The sequence below is a fragment of the Pan troglodytes genome, chromosome 1 (assembly GCF_028858775.2).
Source record: "Pan troglodytes isolate AG18354 chromosome 1, NHGRI_mPanTro3-v2.0_pri, whole genome shotgun sequence".
Taxonomy (NCBI): domain Eukaryota; kingdom Metazoa; phylum Chordata; class Mammalia; order Primates; family Hominidae; genus Pan; species Pan troglodytes.
In genome coordinates, this window is record NC_072398.2 from 171,159,595 (window position 1) to 171,180,367 (window position 20,773).

Consider the following 20,773-nt stretch of genomic DNA (forward strand, 5'->3'; position numbering starts at 1 on the left):
TTAACTTTCCCATTTTACAAAAATGAAAACTGAGTTCTTATCTAAATAATTGAAATTTTAAAATTAGTAGAGTGATTTTCTCAAAGAAAGTTAAGCCAGCAAATTTCAACTATCAGAGAAAAATATTTATGAAATTCATACTTGAATATTCAATCCTATAAGAAATGCTTTTAATGTTACCTCCATGAAGTTAAACCTAATCTACAAAACATAGTGCTAACTAATTAATTACAATAAAAATCTTCTGTAAACTTAAAGAGGAAGTTTTTCTCAGCTCAGGGTTTTTTCCCGTACCTGCATATCCAATTCTTCACATCTTTGCCTCAGCTCTTCTTTTTCTGCTAGTGCTTCCTGAAGTTCTTCCAAGGCTCTTTTAAGCTGAAATACAAAATGTCCTAAATCTTAGTAAATCGTGTTTTGACACAAATATAGAAAAATAGAAAAATATACTCTTCTCACAACACACATATACACTGATATGGGAAATTATTTTTTGAATTTACCTAATAAGAAATGAGTCTTACAACAAAAAAAAGAGAATTTTAGGCCAATATCCCTGATGAACATCAATGTGAAAATCCTCAATAAAATACTGGCAAACCGAATCCAGCAGCACTCAAAAAGCTTATCCACCACGATCAAGTTGGCTTCATCCCTGGGATGCAAGGCTGGTTCAACATACACAAATCAATAAATGTAATCCATCACATAAACAGAACCAATGACAAAAACCGCATGATTATCTCAATAGATGCAGCAAAGTCCTTCAACAAAATTCAACAGCCTTTCATGCCAAAAACTCTCAAAAAACTAGGTATCAATGGAACGTATCTAAACATAATAAGAGCTATTTATGACAAAACCACAGCCAATATCATACTGAATGGGCAAAAACTGGAAGCATTCCCTTTGAAAACTGGCACAAGACAAGGATGCCCTCTCTCACTGCTCCTATTCAACATAGTATTGGAAGTTCTGGCCAGGGCAATCAGGCAAGAGAAAGCAATAAAGCCTATTCAAATAGGAAGAGAGGAAGCCAAATTGTCTCTGTTTGCAGATGACATGTTTGTACATTTAGAAAACCCCATCCTACCAGCCCAAAATCTCCTTAAGCTGATAAACAACTTCAGCAAAGTCTCCAGATACAAAATCAACGTGCAAAAATCACAAGCATTCCTATACACCAATAACAGACAGAGAGCCAAATCATGGGTGAACTCCCATTCACAATTGCTACTAAGAGAATAAAATACTAAGAATACAACTTACAAGGGATGTGAAGGACCTCTTCAAGGGCAACTACAAACCACTGCTCAATGAAATAAAAGAGGACACAAACAAATGGAGGAACATTCCATGCTCATGGGTAGGAAGAATCAATATTGTGAAAATGGCCATACTGCCCAAGGTAATTTATAGATTCAATGCTATCCCCATCAAGCTACCACTGACTTTCTTCACAGAATTGGAAACAACTACTTTAATCTTCATATGGAACCAAAAAAGAGCCCACATAGCCAAGGCAATTGTGTGCAAGAAGAACAAAGCTGGAGGCATCACCTTACCTGACTTCAAACTTTACTACAAGGCTACAGGAACAAAAACAGCATGGTACTGGTACCAAAACAGATATATAGACCAATGGAACAGAACAGAGTCCTCAGAAATAACACCACACATCTACCACCATCTGATCTTTGATAAACCTGACACACACAAGTAATGGGGAAAAGATTCCCTATTTAATAAATGGTGTTGGGAAAACTGGCTAGCCATATGCAGAAAACTGAAACTGGACCCCTTCCACACACCTTATACAAAAATCAACTCAAGATGGATCAAACACTTAAATGTAAGACGTAGGACCATAAAAATCCTAGAAGAAAACCTGGGCAATGCCATTCAGGACAGAAGCATGGGCAAAGACTTCATGTCTAAAACCCAAAAGCAATGGCAACAAAAGCCAAAATTGACAAATGGGATCTAATTAAACTAAAGAGCTTCTGCACAGCAAAAGAAACTAACATCAGAGTGAACAGGCAACCTACAGAATGGGAAAAAAATTTTGCAATCTATCCATCTGACAAAGGGCTAATATCCAGAATCTACAAAGAACTTAAACAAATTTACAAGAAAAAAGCAAAAAACCCCATCAAAAAATGGGCAAAGTGTCTCAAAAGAAGACACTTCTCAAAAGAAGACATTTATGCAGTGAACGGACATATGAAAAAATGCTCATCATCACAGGTCATTAGAGAAACGCAAATCAAAACCACAATGAGATACTATCTCACACCAGTTAGAACGGCGAACATTAAAAAGTCAGGAAACAACAGATACTGGAGAGGCTGTGGAAAAATAGGAACGCTCTTACACTGTTGTTGGGAGCATAAATTAGTTCAACCATTGTGGAAGACAGTGTGGCGATTCCTCAAGGATCTAGAACTAGAAATACCATTTGACCCAGCAATCCCATTACTGGGCATATACCCAAAGGATTGTAAATCATTCTACTACAAAGACAAATGCACACGTATTTTTATTACAGCACTATTCACAACAGCAAAGACTTGGAACCAACCCAAATGTCCATCAAAGATGGACTGGATTAAGAAAATGTGGCACATATACACCATGGAATACTATGCAGCCATAAAAAAGGATGAGTTCATGTCCTTTGCAGGGACATGGATGAAGCTGGAAACAATCATTCTCAGCAAACTATCTCAAGATCAGAAAACCAACCATCACATGTTCTCACTCATAAGTGGGAGCTGAACAATAAGAATACATGGACACAAGGAGGGGAGCATCACACACCAGGGCCTGTGGGGGGTGGGGGGCTAGGAAAGGGATAACATTAGGAGAAATACCTAATGTAGGTAACGGGTTGACGGGTGCAGCAAACCATCATGCCACGTGTATACCTATGTAACAAAACTTCATGTTCTGCACATGTAACCCAGAACTTAAAGTATAATAATAATAAAAAAAATTGTCGTCTTTGTTTTACATGACCTCATTAACATTGAAGGCTACAGTCCCACAGAACTACATTTTATGTAAATCCCTGCAAAATATTTTTACAAGTATTAGAGAAGGCATTGTTTATTTTTATTACAGAAAAATGTTTAGGAAAAAACACAGCATGTTTACATTTAAATAAATTATTTCTTTAAACATTTTCTTTTGAAATACTTCTTGAGATGACTGGCGACACTCATAAAAGAAGAAGTGTTTAAAAATATAACAGAAAAAGTACTTAATGCATTTGCCTCTCCTTTTACCCTTTACTCTATAACCCAGATTGGGTTATAAATGGGAGAAGAGTGTCTTTTCCCCCTGTAAAACAGTCCTGAAGGAAAGGAGCCTTGAGTACAGGGCCTTTGAGCTATTTCTTCAATATCAAGTGAGAGGATAGCAACAGTGAAAAAAATTACATTATTAAATAAATTAAAACTTAGCAGAGTTTGTTTTTAATTGTCCTCTATTTCACTGTGTTACCATACAGCATGGTCCAAATATACAAGTGTCAGAAGGAATGTTCAATGCCACTCAACTCTTTCAACATGATCACAAAAGTCTCTGGAGACCAACACCACTGCCATTCAATTGGGATCATGCAGAAGAATAAACCAAATTTCACGGAAGAAAATATTATTGTATATGCTCTCTTTGTAAGCCTTATGAGAGTAATTGGCAAAGAAACCCTAATATTGCTTTCAACATTTTTCTTCCATACTAAAATACTCACCTGTTGCTCCAATTCTCCAACAGCATCATTTGGAGGAGAGCTCAATATTTCTTTACTCATCAACTAGGAAATTAAAATAATAAAATTAAGTATAACAATGTGATGTTTATGAAGTAAAATATATTTTCTTGAAAGGATAGTAAAATGATTTATATTTAGCTTTTCCTTGCCTTAATTTGAGGATCCTTAGAACACTATTCAGATAAAAACTTTATTAGAGCCTTAACTTAACACAAATTCAAGCATATTAGTGAGGACACTATAAGTAAATTGTGCTTTAAATACATAGATATATTCAAAATACTTGTGTACTGACAAATTTCAATACAAGTCCTAAAAGACATATTACTGATGAAGAGTGAACACATTAAATAATTTTTAAAGGGATTCATATACATTATAAGTTAATACTTTTTTAATGCAGCCTTTTTGAGAAGTCATTTTAAAAGTAGGAGTTACGATTATATGAAAAAAAGATCCTGTAAAATAACTCTGAGATGAAAGGCAGATTTACTTACGTACAGGGATGCTCTGAATCCTAACCAACAATGCAAACTCAGGGAGTACAGACTACAAAAGTCCTGTATGATGTCTCCCTCTAAGTCATGCCCCTTCCAAAGTCTGCTTTTCCTGAAGCCTCCTCTGCAATCCATCTCAGCCTTTTAGGCTGATATTAAGAATCAACACTGCACCACATTAATTCTGAATCCTTCCTGGCTCAACTTAGATAACTAGACTAGCTTTAATCCAACTTACCTGGTAAAACTAAACCTAAGTACCACCATATTTGCTCACAGATCTAACATTTTGAAAATGCATATGGTATATATAAATGAAAAATTCAGGAAAGATTGTTATAACTGGAAGAAAGAAAAGAAAAAAGAAAAACTCCTGTCTGGTCAGAGACTGTTCTGGTCAGAGACTGTTTATCCTGCGTTTCCTGCTTAGTTGAAGTTATTTAAAGGAAGGGTCCCCAACCCCCAGGCCATGGACTGGCACCAGTCCATGGCCTGTTAAAACTGGGCTGCACAGAAGCAGGTGAGTGGCAGGCAAGAGAGCATTATCACCTGGACTCCACCTGCTGACAGATCAGCGGCAGCATTAGATTCTCATAGGAGCAAAAATCCCACTGTGAACGCTTCTTACGTGAATCTAATGTCTGATTATCTGAGGTGGAACAGTTTCATCCCAAAACCTTCCCCCTGCCCGCCACCCCGGGTCTGTGGAAAAATTGTCTTCCACAAAACTGGTCCCTGGTGCCAAAAAGGTTGAGGACCACTTATTTAAAGAGACTTGATAATATTAATTTATTAACCAGCTTTTAAAATGCAGAGGTACTAAAATTGGGCTTAAAGGCCTTTTAAAATATTTTTGGGGGTAAAAAAGGAAGACCCACTAGCTAAGGGGAAGTAAACTTACAACAAAGAGCAAGTTTTTAAAAAAGAAAAGCATAAAGTATGAAAAGTTTTGTATAATTTGGTTTAGGATTTTTATACTCATAGGAACATGATATAACTTACCTCTTGAATAGCAGTCATGACCACATGTTGAACAGACTCTTCCAGTGTCATTATATTTTGAATATGTTCTATGATTTAAAAAAATCAAATCTGAAAAAAATCTACTCTTTACACATAGTACCTTAGCCATCAAATTAATAGACTATAAAAATTCATCTACCCACAGATAATCCTTTATGTAAATACATTATTTGTCCACCAGTATGTCTTCCTTCCTCACCAGGATAAACTGAGTATTGTTAAGCAAATGAATTCATTCTTTCAAGATTGAGATTGTTGCAGTCAGTACCTTGAAATCATTTTAAAAATCAATTCATACAGCAAAATACAAAAGTGTGAAAGCTTTTAAAAAGTTATGTATCTAGGAATTGAATTCCTTTTAAAACTGGACAAAATTGCTCAATAGTGCTTAGAAGTAAATTATGAAAATATTACATATAATATTAAAATTTTTAGGATGCAACAAAATAATCACTTTAAGGCAAAATTACCACTTAAAATGTCAATTATAGCTTAGAAAAGGAACAGCTGATTAATCCACAAGAAAAACGTATGAGATAAAAGAGGACAACAAAACTAAATAGTAAAAACAAAACAGAATCAAAGCCAAAAGTTGGCTTTTTAAAAAAGACTAACGAAACTTACAAACCTGGTTAAGATTAATTAAGCAAAAATAAGTTACAAATAACCAGCAATGAAAATATTAACAAAGCATTAATCAATGAAAAAATAAAAATAATCATGATTACAACAAAAAAGTACTAGATTTATAAATAAATTACTACTTGTCAATTTGTGATTAAATATTTAGAGAAGTTTTAACCTTCCATGAGCAAATGTCCCTGCTTTTATGAAAAACCCAATATACAGATCTTTAACTTTATTTATAAGTGAGAAATAAAAGCCTACAGAGAAGTACTGGCTTGTCCTAGAAAAAAACTTCTAGTAAATAGTAGAGATGGACTAATATAAAAATTCTCTGACACCTAGTCACTGTCCTTTTATAATTGATAAACTACAATTAATTTCATGTATTTTGTTTTATTTTTCTCCTTTCAGAGTTTGTAGGTAAATTTATCCCAGCTTATATCCTTTCTTCATTAGTTAGACAATGTTGAATGTTTTCCAAGGCCCTGGCTTGAAGTATTTGCATTTTGCAAACTTAAGCACTCAACATTATTCTTTCATAAAGGTGGTGTACTAAGAACAAGTTTGGATGAATCATGCAAAAAAACATCAGCGTCAAAAGTCTCACCACCGAAACCGATTAAAGCCCTCAAGGGAAGGAGGTCTGGGCCTGTTCAGTTCATCATTCATCATTACATGCAACCAAATATGATCCTTTTGTACTCAGCAAAATATGGATCACTGTGTTTGGATATACCAATATAATGCATCAATTCCATTTATATCATTAGACCACTTATCTGCAGGATATATTGGACAGATATGCTTCTGAAAGGAGCAGAATATTATCTGAAGAAACTTGAATTATAAATTAGTAGCTGAATATTTATTTATGAAAACTGAATCCACATAAGGTTCTTACATGTAAAATAGACATAATGTATCAAATGAATAAGTACAATTTTTATTGAATATCCACTAAATCTTATGTACTGGGTATATTAAACTAATTAAACTAAAATACATTTAATTTAGCCACTGAATATGAATATCAGAATCCAGGTACAAATAGGACACTCAAGGTATGCCACTTTTCAACGACAGAGTTGGGCTAGAATTCAGATCTTCTGGTTTATGTTTCAGGGTGCTTTCTGCCAAGCTTTAATAGTACGATTTAATGCTAGCTTATATAGCAATGTAGAAAGTTTCTAGAAAGTAGAAATCCTCAAGTGATTGAAATTCACTTACCTTGCTTCTTTTCACAGTTGATCGCACAACCTAAAATAAGCTGGAGCAACCTCCCAAGCTCCACTGGATCTGAACATTCGGTTATTTGGTTTAAATCAGGGATAAGTGCTTCTGAAATCTGCTGCCCCAAAAACTACAATATTAAAATAAATTAGATCACTCATTTATGTCGGCTGCAAAGAATTTGCTACATTTAATATTACAATGAAAATAAATTATAAATTCACGAAACAACTCAGATAAAATAACAAATGACAAATAAATAATTATTAAAACCAGTTAGCAATGTTCAGGCAACATTCCAAAATTCTGAGTAACCAACCAAAAGCACTATATTTCCTTTTGGTTTCACATCAAATATCCTTTGATTTCACTGTCAGAGAGAAGAATTTAACTTAAGAAGCACTTGGCCTAGTCTACTATGATAAAACTTATGCCTGTCCATTAAATAATAAGCATATGTTAAGCCAAAGAATATTCATAATATTTTCATATATAATCAATTAACAGAGAAACACAATGTAAATCACTGTACTTTTACAAATGAGCAACAAATCTAATGGATTAATTTTTTTTCCTGGTCTTATCTTTCTTTTTCTTATTTTTTAGCTGATTAAAAGGGTTCTTGGCATTAAAACAGCTTCAGAATTAGTTTTAGGTATTTAATAAATTGAAAAATTTTAGAGAATATTAAACATTTTGGGAAGAAATTACAAGTTTAATTGTGTGACGACTTTAAAAAATAGCAACAAAAATTCTTTAATGGAAAATTCATTCAAAAGCTGCCAATCGTTCAGCAATAAACTCTCATATCAAAAACCCTACTAGAGAACTTGTTATGATGCGAATAAGAAAAAACAAAACTATTTGACTAATGTACTATCTAAAGTGACTTTATAATACTACTTTTATTTTGCATTTTTTCCAATTTACTTGTATGAGCATAATCTCATTTATGTCTTTGCTACTGTTTATGCTGGGAAGAAATGTCAAAATATTGCTTTAAATAGAAAATTATTTCAAGTAATTATAAAGTCTACTTTATAGTATTGCACAAAATCAAATATATTAAAGATGAAGGTAATTCTACTTGAAAATCAATTCGGAGAGTATCAATACCTAAGCAATGTTATCTTACAAATCAATATATCCAAGCTTATTTTCACAAATGAACATTCTATAAAAATGACAATAAAACATGTTCTAATTATGACTTACATTCCAGTAAAATATTATAAACAAAAAACCAAGTGATTTTTCAGTCTTAAAGTAATTTTCGTATAGCATGATGCATTTAAACAAAGTCAGATGGTTTTCATACCTCATGATAATAACCCATAATTCCTTGAAGGACCTTCTTTACATTACTGGCCTAATGTGAAAAAAATAAGAGATTCTTATTTCAGATTAATAATGAAAGAAAAGTTATGTCAGCATGAAAGACAATAAAAACTTTCCCCTAATTAAAAAGAACAACAAAAACATTATAATAGAGTTCTATAAATACAAACACATGATGCTTTTTAACCATCAGAGATTTAATCAGTGTTTAGTTAAGTAGGGTGATTCTATTTAAAGTGGGTCACAATGAACTCAAGGGCCCACTTTAAAAATTTATACACGGGCATGTCCAGCTGCAGTCATGAGCAAGTTAACTGGGTTTTGATTTTCTCTCCTGTCACTAATAACTAGAAAATAAGACAAAATACATTAAACAATTGTTTGCAAGCTTTAGACAACAAGTAAGTAGTACAGAACTCTGCTTTCTGAAAGAATGAAAACAAACAGAAAATGGGCCCTACACTAGTACAAGCTTTCTGTCTTGAGGCAATTTTCAGACTACAGCATAGGGAGGTGGAAACCAAACACCAAGCCTGATGTTCTCACCGATTGAAGAGATAAGACATTAGAAGTTCAGGAAGGCCTGGGCAGTTTGAATTTGCAGGGCAGACGATGAAAAGATGGGAGCTATGGAATGAGCAAGCTCTGGAGATTTGTGTAAAATGGTTCCTTTGACTCTTTGGCTAAATACCAGTTTGCATGTGGATGGGTGAAACTGAATGTTCTTTCCAAAGAAATAACAATCCAGGGAACTATAAACTGAACCATTCCCAAAGATTATACAGGCCAAAAAATTTTTGAAATTCTCACTAGCCAGAATGAAGACACCATGCTACATGCACAAAACATTCACTAAAGACCCCCAAAAAGGTCACAGCTTAGTAATGAGTCTACCTTAGTCCTAAAGGAAAGAATAACTTTAGTTCTGCCCCCCACAACAGCCAAAAATAGGCCTTTAAAGGATCAAACTGATTCCAAGTACCTTAACTGCTTGCAAGAAGAAAATTCAACACTCCTCAAAAGAATATACTTAATTGGGAGGCTGAGGCAGTTGGATCACCTGAGGTCAGGAGTTCAAGACCAGCCTGGCCAACATGGCGAAACCCCGCCTCTACTCAAAATACAAAAATTAGCCAGGTATGGTGGCGGGCACCTGTAATCCCAGCTACTCGGGAGGCTGAGGCAGAAGAATCGCTTGAACCTGGGGGGCAGAGGTTGCAGTGAGCTGAGATTGCACCACTTCACTCCAGCCTGGGCGTAAGAGTGAAATTCTGTCTCAGGAAAAAAAAAAAAAAAAAACTTAAAAAAAAAATCAGCATTCAATAATAAAATTCATAATGTTTAGCATCCAATTAAAAAATTACTACACATGTGAAGAAGCGGGAAAGTGGGAACCAAAATTAGGAGAAAACTCAGTCAATACACATGGGTTCAGAAATGAAAGATAAAAGAATTGAGACAATGTTAAAACTTCTAGTTTAAAGATGTTCAAGGATTTGAACAAAAACATGAATGTAAGAAATAGAAGGTTTTTTACAATAAAGAATCAAATACAGATTGTCAAACTGGATAAAAATGTAAGACCCAACTATTAGGTGTCTACATGAAACACTTTCAATAAAAAGACATAGGCAGATTAAAAGAATGGAAAAAGAAATACTAATGAAAAATATAATCATAAAAAATCTGTAGTGGCTACATTAATATTAGAGCTAATTTGATTTCAAATAAAAGAATATTACCAGGGATAAAGAAAAGCATTTCATAATAAGTGAATTCACTCAAGAACACACAAGAAATATAGTGTGTAATAAACTTAATAACAGAAATTCAAAATACATGAAGTAAAAAGCAAAAAAATGCAAAGGAGAAATCAACAAAATCGAAATCATCATTAGAGATTTAAGGGCTCTCTACAGAGTCTATACTACACTATACACATAGTATAATAAGACAAAATATCAATAAAGATATGGAAAATACCACTATCAACAAATTTAACAAAATTTATATTTATATAACAACTATAGAATGCATGCTGTTTTCATATACACATGGAACATTCACCAAGACAGACCATAGGTTCGGTCATAAAATAAGACTCAATAAATGCAAAATAACTTCTCAATACAGAGTATTGTCTCAGATCTATTAGAAACCAATAAATAAAAGAAAGGCAACTGGAAAATCCTCAAATATTTTGAATTTGAATTACCTACTTCTAATTTACTCATAGGTCAAAGGAGAAAACTTTACAAGGGAAATTACCAAATATTTTGAACTGAATGAAAATAATGTAACAGTCTGTCAAAATATGTGGGGTGTGGCTAAGATGGTGGTTAATATTAGGGGAAAAAAGGGTTTAAAGTTGATTATTTAAGCTTCCACCTTAAGAAGCAAGAAAAAGAAGAACAGGTTAAGTGAGAGAAAGGAAATAATAAAAATCAGAAAAATCAATGGAATAGAAAACATAAGCTAATTCTTTAAAAAATAAATAAGTAAAATTGAAAAACATCTAGCCAGACTTATCAAGGAAAATAAATTCAAAAACACAAATAACCAATAGCAGGAAAAGAAAAGGAAACATCATTAAAGATCAGTTATTAGCACATTATTAGCACAGTAATTCAGTTAAGGACTGTGTATCAACAAATCATACATCCTGTATGAAACAAATGTCCTACAAGACACAACAAAACTGACTTAAAAATAGAAAATCAGTTTGGCAGTTTCTTATAAGGTTAAGCACATACTTACACAACTTAGCAATTCCACCCAGAAATTCACCCAAGAGAAATTAAATATGCGTCTATCCAAAGATTCATATATGAATGTTTGTAGCTGTTGTATTCACAATAGTCAAAAATGATAAAAATTCAAACATCCATCAACAAGTGAATAGCTAAACAAACCATAAAATATCAGTCTAATGAAATACTACTTAGCAAAAAAAGAAATAACTACTAATGCAGGCAACATGAATGAGACTGAAAAATTACACTGAGTGAATGAAGTTAGACAAAAAGAGTACATATTATATGATTCAATTTATACAGAGTTCCAGAAATGAATTCCATAGTAACATAAAACAGATCTATAGTTACCTAGGGCAAGGCTGGGGGTAGGGATTAATAGAGAATGGGCCTGAAGTGCATATTTTTGGTTAATAGGAATATTTTCTATTTAATTATGATGGTAGTTACATGAGAGAATACATGTGTTAAAACTCAAACTGTACACAACAAAAAGTACTATAAGTTAATTTGAAAAACAGATTTGGTTAACTTAGTGCTAACTTTAGGACCACTGTTTGGATCAAGTGCTTCTCCCATTTGTTCTGCATACCTTTATTCTCCAGTTGTCCCCAACATCCTCTTTAATTCGGCTTAACCAAGATTCGTTAAACCAAGCTGCATCACTGAAACAACAACAACAAAAATACTAAAGATGAAAATGTTTTTATTACACAAAAAATTAAATAGAGCCAACAGAGAAAGTTACTTTATGTCTTAAAGCCTATCCTTAATAACAATACTGAATATTACTTATATAGCAATAATTTATCATATTAAGTTATTTAAGTTATTTGCACCTTCAATTTAATAAACATTTACTAAATATTTAATACTAGGTGCCCTGCTACCAGGAAGATGCAAAAGTCACAACCGTGAAGAGGTAAAAAACCAACATTTTAATGAGTGTCTACTCTGTATCAAGCACTTGATATTGTTCCAAGTTATTTCATTTAAATATGATGGTAACTTGGCAAATACTCCATTATTATTTCCAGTCTTACTATTTAGGGAATTGAGGATGAGAGAGTCTAAGTAATTTGCCCTGAGTGATACTATTAATAGCACATGGCAAGGCCCAAAATTAATCTATTCAACTGAGTAGAATTAAGCAGAATGAGTTTAAATGAGAAGTCTACAAAGACAAGTTTAGTTTTAATGAAAAGCAAAGTCCCATATTGATACTGATGGCCAAGACAAAGAATTGCTATACTAAATTTTTGTGTATTTAATAAGGTTTTGAAGAACAACATTTGACCATATATAGTGAACTACATTAATAGACTTTATTCTAAACAAATATCTAGATGCTTTCTCTGAGTAAGGAATTGAGCAAGATTAATATGAAGATAATTTACCCTTTTGACTCTTAGAGAAGTAGTTATTAAAGGAGAAAAGTAAAAAGCACAAATAACTATACTCGAAGGAGAATGTGATAAATGTTCTAAGGGTAAAACAACTTCAAAATCACAGAATGTTTATGCTGGAAGAGGTCTTAAAGGTCTCATCTAAATTCTTACTTTACAGGTATGCCAACTAAAATAGGGGAAAAAGTAAAGAGCTTCTTTTCCAAGGTTGTAACTTGAATTTAAGAACGCAAAACTGAAACCTTTCTGCTCATATGTTCTAAAACCAGAAGATAACTCTTCTGGCTATGATAACCAAAAAAAAAAAAAAAAAATGGCTTCACTATTTTCAATTCATTTATTTGGAATTTGTAATCATTTTATTTTTTATTCATAATCAACATATAATAATTGTACATAACCATTTTCTTTTGAGCAGATTAATATTAGTTGTGCTCAACTATTCCCAGATGCCAAGTCTGCAATTACCGAAACAATTTATCTAAATGTGTAAATGCTACACTGCTAACCAGGTATTTACTTGAAATGACTGAATGAATCGAGTTAATGAGTCAAAACTGTCCAATTCACTTCCTTTTTATATCAGATTAAGTAATAAAAACTCCTAACCAGAAGAGTCACGCCAGTTGTGATGTTTAATGTTATGTGTCAACTTGGCTAGGCCACAGTAACCAGATATTTGGTAAAAACCCATCTGGATGTTGCTGGGAAGATATTTTCTAGATGATATTAACATTTAAATCAGTAGACTTTGAATAAAGCAAACTACCCTCCATAATGTGGGTGGGTCTCATCCAATCAGTTGAAGGCCTTAAGAAAAAGGCTGAACTCCCCCAAAGAAAGAGCAAATTGTGCCAGCAGATGGCTTTCCAACTCTAGCTGCCCTTTGAGTCTCTAGCCTGCTGGCTTACCCTGCAGAGTTTAGACTTGTCATCCTCCACAATCACATGAGCCAATTCCTTAAAAAAAAAATCTTGGGCCAGGCGCATGGCTCATGCCTGTAATCCCAGCGCTTTGGGAGGCCGAGGCAGCCAGATCACCTGAGGTCAGGAGTTTGAGACCAGGCTGACCAACATGGAGAAGCCCGTTCTCTACTGAAAATACAAAAAAATTAGCCAGGCATGGTGGCACATGCCTGTAATCCCAGCTACTCGGGAGGCTGAGGCAGGAGCATCGCTTGAACTCGGGAGACAGAAGTTGCAGTGAGCCAAGATCGTGCCTTTGCACTCCAGCCTGGGCAACAAGAGCAAAACTCAGTCTCAAAAAAAGAAAAAGAATCTGCATGTGTGTGCACATGTGTGTATATTGAGACAAAGATTACACACACACACTCACCCTCTACTGGTTCTGTTTCTCTGGACAACCCTGACTACCACCCCAGTCTTCTAACTGACCCTAAAAAAATCCAAGTATGTGATTCTATGCTATAATTACCTTTAGAAATTGGATCTAGATGTAATGTATTTTTCTCTAGTTTTTCCAAGATAATTCCTTTTGTCTTACATTCCTCCTCATCTTCCTTTCTATCTCAAATCAACTTTAGCCCAGAGAAATGCTTTCTAACTTAGTAAAAATATATCTCCTGCTTTCTTATACACAAATTCACCCTTCTCAAACAACTATAATGGCAGTCAACCTTTTCCACTATTAAACTTGATCTCCAACCTCAGAAATCTCAGGGCATCTCTTTTTTTTTTTTCCTTTTGCGCTGCAACCTCTACAACCTCTACATGCCTTAGAGTCTTGGCCCCCAATAATTAGCTCCTTTTCTTATATTTCCCAGAACTTCAATAACACTCAAGGGATATCAAATAAGAAAGGGGACACAGGACTAATGAACCAAAATATGGTCCAATTATTTTCTAATAAAACTAAGAATTACTACGTTTTAACTCCATCCGGTGTATTTATCTTCCACAGTTTTACCAACTGAATTCAGGTAGTAAGAAATACCTACTAGTTACTATAAACAATATAGTTGTGTCACTTCAATGTATACCCAGAGCCTATTCTTCTTGAAATATCCAGAAATCTTCTCTATTAACCCATTAAACTGTGGTCTATATTTTGGACAGTTGTATATAAAGTATAGATAGATGTTCATGTAAGTATGTCCATGGATAGATGTCCATAGATGGATGTCCATACTTACATGGACATCTATCTATACTGTACACATAACTATCTACACTTTATGTCCATACTTATATGGACATCTATCTATACTTTATACACAACTGACTTTCATTTTATTAATACTGCAAAGTAAAAATCTATTGGGATGACTTCAATACATTTCAATGATTACAGCTGGTTGGGAGCACTGAACTTGGAGTCAGACCAAACTGATGCAAATCCTAGCTTTGTTATTTACTCATCATTTAACTTCCAAAAGCAATTTCAACTACTTATACCTCTGCCCTCTTGTATAAATTGAAGGTAAAAACATCTACCTCACTAAACTAGTAAATTTTAAATGAAAGAAAGTCAAATAAGTTCTATAATGATGCTTTTATTTAGTAAATATTCAGATGTTGGCTATCATGGTTTATCATGTTAAATGCTCAAATATCTGCTAAATGAATAAGCAAATAAATGCATGATTCTTAAGGTCTCTGAATATCCTACATTATCTGTCTCATTCTTCTCCCTCTTACAAAAAAAAAGTTTAGTCAAAGACAATAGGAACAGAGAGGTTAACTGGTGCTTAAAGTGAAGAAGCTAAGCCTTTCTTTTGAAGATATGGCATGCACTATTTACAGTTGTTCTGTACTATCAAAAAAGATATGTTTAAGTCCTAACCCCTGTGATTGTGATTGAAATAAGGTCTTCATGTATGTAATAAAGGTAAGATCAGGTCATAATGAATTAGGATGGGCCCTAATCCGATATGTCTGGTGCCCTTATAAGAAAAGAGACACAGACAGAGGTAAGATGGCCATGTGAAGACAGAGTAGAGATACACTGCCACAAACCAAAGAATGCCTGGGACTACCAGAAGTTGGAAGAGGCAAAGGAGAATCGTCTCCTAGAAGCTCTGGAGGGAGCATAGCCCAGAAAATAGCTTGATTTAGAACTTCTAGCCTCCAGAAGTGTGAGAGAATTGATTTTTGCTGTTTTAAGCCACCTGGTCTGTGGCACTTTGGTACAGTGGCCCTAGGAAACTAACACAGTTGTATAGTTTTTTCCCATGTGTTTTTAAAATAACTGAAGCTTCTACATGCATTTGAAAAAGAGAGTTATGTGCTACATATTCAAATTGAAGATAATAATTAAGAAACTGTAGAACCCTAGCAATAACTCCATGACTCTTCATGTCTAAGTTAAACAGTTTAGACACCACTTTATAAAGATATTACTATTTGGAAAAATATCTGCCTCAAGTAAATAGAAAAAAAACTATTGGTTAAATTTTGCTGCTTCCTTAAAAAGCAGAATTTCTCTTCTTACCTTCAGTAACAATTTTGATGTGACACGATGTCAGCCACAATAGTCATCAATGCAATATGTTAAAAATTATAACATATTTGAGCTGGGCGCGGTGGCTCACGCCTGTAATCCCAGCACTTTGGGAGGCCAAGGTGGGCGGATCATGAGGTCAGGAGTTCAAGACCTGCCTGACCAACATGGTGAAACCCCATCTCTCCTAACAATACAAAAATTAGCCAGGCGTGGTGGCATGCGCCTGTAATCCCAGCTACCGAGGAGGCTGAGGCAGGAGAATCACTTGAACCCGGTAGGCGGAGGTTGCAGTGGGCCGTGATTGTACCACTGCATTCCAGCCTAGGTGACAGAGCAAGACTCCATCTCAAAAAAAAAAAAAAAAAAAAAATTGTAACATATTTAAAGTGCTTTGAAATGTTCAAAGACATATGGTAAAATTAACCTTTTAATCGGAATAGGACATACTGGTCCAACTAAGGAAAAATGTATGCTTTACATCTCACTATCCAGGATCCAGACTTCTGAAAAGTTCCAAAACTGGAAAGGAGTTTAAAAAGAAAATAAATAAAAAGTAGCCCCTGGATGATAAGGAGGCTCAGACACCTAAGAACATATAAAATCAAGTGAATGAAGCAAAGAGAGAACGAGAGAGAGAGAGAGAGAGATATTTAGGGTTAATTTTAGGGCACTGGCCATTTGTTAATGGTGACAGAGAATTTCTGATTGACTATTTTATTGTTACTGCAGAAAAGCTCTTAGAAGACTGTTACAGACAAAAGAAAGAAGAAATAAAGAGAAAGCACAGAGAGGGAAGATCAGCATTAACAGCATAATCCAACAGACCGTGGAAAAATTAGCTAAAATTTACTGACTCTACTCCAAACATCAGGTCCAGTGCTAGAGCATAGGAGGTCAAAGAGCTATATGCATCACATCATGGTAAAAACAGGTTTCTTTTGATTGTATTCTGGCATAAAGCTACCAAAGCCCACCAAAACATATAGAAAGGACAGCTCTGAATGGGACTGTTGAAATGAGTGAATGCATACCAGCCTTACATTCATACCAACCACAATGTTGCTGCATCTACACCAATATTCACAACATAGCATGATGAGAAGAAGGCAAGGCATAAATTCTAGTGACAAAAAACAATGATGACTTTCTCAAATCATGAGAAAAGAACTATGTCCAGAATGTTTGGCTCTGATGAATTAAATCATTTCAAAATCAATTAAGATATAAATAAATAAAATTTTGTTTGTTTGTTTTTTGTTTTTTGAGACGGAGTCTTGCTCTGTCACCCAGGCTGGAGTGCAGTGGCAGGATCTCGGCTCACTGTGAGCTCCACCTCCCAGGTTCACGCCATTCTCCTGCCTCAGCCTCTCGAGTAGCTGGGACTACAGGCGCCCGCCACCATGCCTGGCTAATTTTTTGTATTTTTAGTAGAGATGGGGTTTCACCATGTTAGCCAGGATGGTCTCGATCTCCTGACCTTGTGATTCGCCCTCCTCGGCCTCCCGAAGTGCTGGGATTACAGGCTTGAGCCACCGCACCCGGCCAATCAAACATTTACGAAATATTTTTAAGACAGAATGGGAGTAAGGTATATTTTACAATAACTGTCAACCTCCTCAAAAGTTAACATGTTAGTTAAGTTTGTCTTTTAAAGTATTAATCATAAATTAACCATTAAATCAGTCTATTCGCAAGAGATCATTTTGAAGATTCTAAACAAGTAGGATTTTTATATCATTTTAATTGTTTTTCTAAGACAGGCATAGGATTTTTGTTAACCCATCTAAAGGGTTTTCAATGTAAATCATGGCAAATCTTTACAAGATGATGGTGACAAATAATCTGACTATAAAACAGTGAAGACGAGATAGGATTCTGGTCTCAAAGTAAGCTAATATAAAGTTGTTATAATTATTAATTAATAAATTGTGAGTGCAGAATTGGCCTTGTTTGTCCTACTTAGGGTGCAGCTCATATTACAGACTGTAACCCTAACCCTTACACAATGTTGGCAAATATTAGGGGAAAAATGGATTTAGAAACTTTTGATATTATATGATTACATAAAATGGGTCCAGCCTAAACACAACCACTTTATTAAAGTTTCCCAGTACCTGTGACTTCAAATTTCATTCATTCCTCATTTCATTATTGGTGAACTCATAAACTACTATTAATTCAGAAATACATTTTAAAATTTAATTCTTTAAAAATTTTTTCAAAATCTAATATTTTATGCTTCAATAATTTTTAAGATAATAATCTCCATGCACGGATACCTTAAAATGACAACAGTACAACCAAAGAAAACACCATAAGCAATTGTATCATTAACTTGTTTCTTTTATAGTTTTAAAATAGTGTGAACATGCTTACAACAAGTTTAAAATAAGTTAACTTGAATAAATAAGAATCCTGATCATATATCCAATTAAGATGTATCTCTATGAACAAGCCAGGAATAATGAGGTGGTAAACTTTTTGTTCCCTACCTGCAAGAACGCCTTGGTGCCATATTCCTGAATATGTCACTGGGTAAGATAAAGTTGCAACAACCTTTGGAATTCAAGTCCAAGTTTTCTTCCTTGGTATGTATTGGGTTTACAATGCTTTTCAGGGAGAGTCTGACCACTACTCACATTTGATGAAGAACTTGTGCCATGGCAACTCCACTAGTCAGCTGTTTGACATCTTGACAAGGTGAGGCAGTATTGAATGTCTGCAGCTAAAATGACATAAAGCAAATGATCTTACTGCTTCTTTATACCTACAAGGTAGCATTACAAAATGCAAACATAAATTGAAAACAGCTAAAAAAAACAAAAAAAAAAAACATGGTCCTGTTTTGTTTAAATGTAGACCCAGACAAACAAATGGAACTATGCTAATATGTCTCTATGGCTGTGTAACTTTATAAAAATAAACTAAACATTTCACAAAATCATGCCTAGGACATTAGAACATATTGATGCCATGCATAAGTAATACATAATTTGGAATAATACAAAACCAGGTATATAACTCTAGTCTTGTGTTTTGTCTATATTTAGCAGAACATCAGAAAAAGAACTTAAAGATAACCCAACATTTGCAACTTAAAATTTCACTCACATCATTTGATAGAAAAACAAAGGCTAGAAATGTCAAGTCTAAAGCTACTTACAGTTTATCCATGAGCTCTGAAATAAGACAGGACTTCTGTTTCCTATCTAAAAATTGGCCTTACGTCTTGAAGAATCAAGCCCTATCTATCACGTCAAGTTGTTTCTATCTATTTTGGCTTTAGGTATACTAACTTTTCACATATATCTGTTAAATATTCATGTATATATTGAAGAGAAGCGGAATAATAACCTCTTTTTACAATAAGCAAATATGAGATAGAAAAAAATTTAGAAAGCAAATTACATCAGAGCTAAAATGGATCATAAACTTTCTAGAAAGGTAATCTCAACCTATAAACACCTTAAGTTAAATATACTATGATTCTCTTTTCCCACACATACTCACCCATTTCACTGTTCACTAATAATTTCTTAGTTTACTATTTAACTATCTTAATCCAATAAAATTATCTCCCGCCATAATTCACTTTTAATGGTTCTGCGCATTTTCAGAGTTGGCAATTGGAGATTCAGACCTCCATTATCTAACACAACACAGATGAATGATACCAGCAAACTAAACCTAGCCAGTTATTTTCAAAACACACAGAGACACTTATTACTAAGCTCCTACGCTATGTGAAACACTGTGGTACATGATGGGGCTACAAAGGAAAATCACCAGGTTTCTACCCTTAAAGCTTCAGTCAAAAGTTAAGGAGAGGAGGAAGAGACATAAATCATTTCTAGACAATATGGTAAGTCCCATGATTACAGTATGCACAAAATGTTCTGCAAAAAATGGGTGTCAACTAATCTAATTAGGGTTTGCATTTAGGAAAGGCTTCTCGGAGATGATTTCTGAATGGAAGGTCTAGAGGGAAGAGTAGCATATTTTCTAAGTAAAGAAATAGTCAAGGAAAAAAAGCTTCAGGAAATAGGAATATGATAAAAGTACAGATACATGAGAAGAGATATTATTTTTAGGGAACATGCAGTTCAGTATCACTGGATTTGCAGTGCAAAGAAGGCTGGGGAAGGGGTGACAACCAACAGGGTTAAAGAGACAGGACTCCAAAGGGCCATGACAAGAAGCTTGGACTTATTTTACACTTAATGGCATTATCTACATAATAGGAAACAGTAGAGTAGTTTCTACCGCACAAGATGGTTGGGGAATTAAGTGAAATAGCAAATATACCTATATCAGGGCCTGGCATGTGGCATAAGCTCAACAGCTGTTAGCACATTAGCTATGAGTCAGGGTTTCTCCAAGTATAGGGCCTAGAAACAATATGTATCAGAATCTCTAGACATATTAAATAAGAAAATCCCCAACTGATTCTTAAATATGTCAATTTTGGAGAACCACTGCTCTGGGTGATGAAAAATCACTGAAAAGTAATAAAGAAGAGTAACATGCTTTGGCATATTTTGGAGAGCAGATAGTGACACAGAGTAGCTTTATGCCTGAGTCAGGCAGACCAGTTAGAAGGTTCCTGCAATGGCTCTGATGACAAAAATAGAGTAGAGGGAATCAGCATAATATTGACTGAGA

At 34.4% G+C, this 20,773-nt stretch overlaps 1 protein-coding gene across 8 annotated transcripts in view; it reads right to left on the reverse strand.

Moving 5' to 3' along the window:
* Positions 1-20,773, reverse strand: part of HOOK1 (hook microtubule tethering protein 1) — an 84,297-nt gene that overhangs the window by 58,274 nt on the left and 5,250 nt on the right. For 4 of the 8 annotated variants that reach the window (XM_054683557.2, XM_001156562.7, XM_054683542.2 and 1 more), the window contains 7 exons: positions 18,751-18,836; positions 11,836-11,908; positions 8,471-8,521; positions 7,150-7,282; positions 5,275-5,342; positions 3,755-3,817; positions 295-378 (listed from right to left, as the gene is read on the reverse strand). In XM_054683557.2, the coding sequence (XP_054539532.1) occupies positions 295-378; positions 3,755-3,817; positions 5,275-5,342; positions 7,150-7,282; positions 8,471-8,521; positions 11,836-11,908; positions 18,751-18,836 (558 nt within the window). Of the gene's footprint in view, positions 1-294; positions 379-3,754; positions 3,818-5,274; positions 5,343-7,149; positions 7,283-8,470; positions 8,522-11,835; positions 11,909-18,603; positions 18,837-20,773 lie in introns of all 8 variants that reach the window. The other 4 variants (XM_063801293.1, XM_063801287.1, XM_009458986.4 and 1 more) reach the window with 1 other exon arrangement.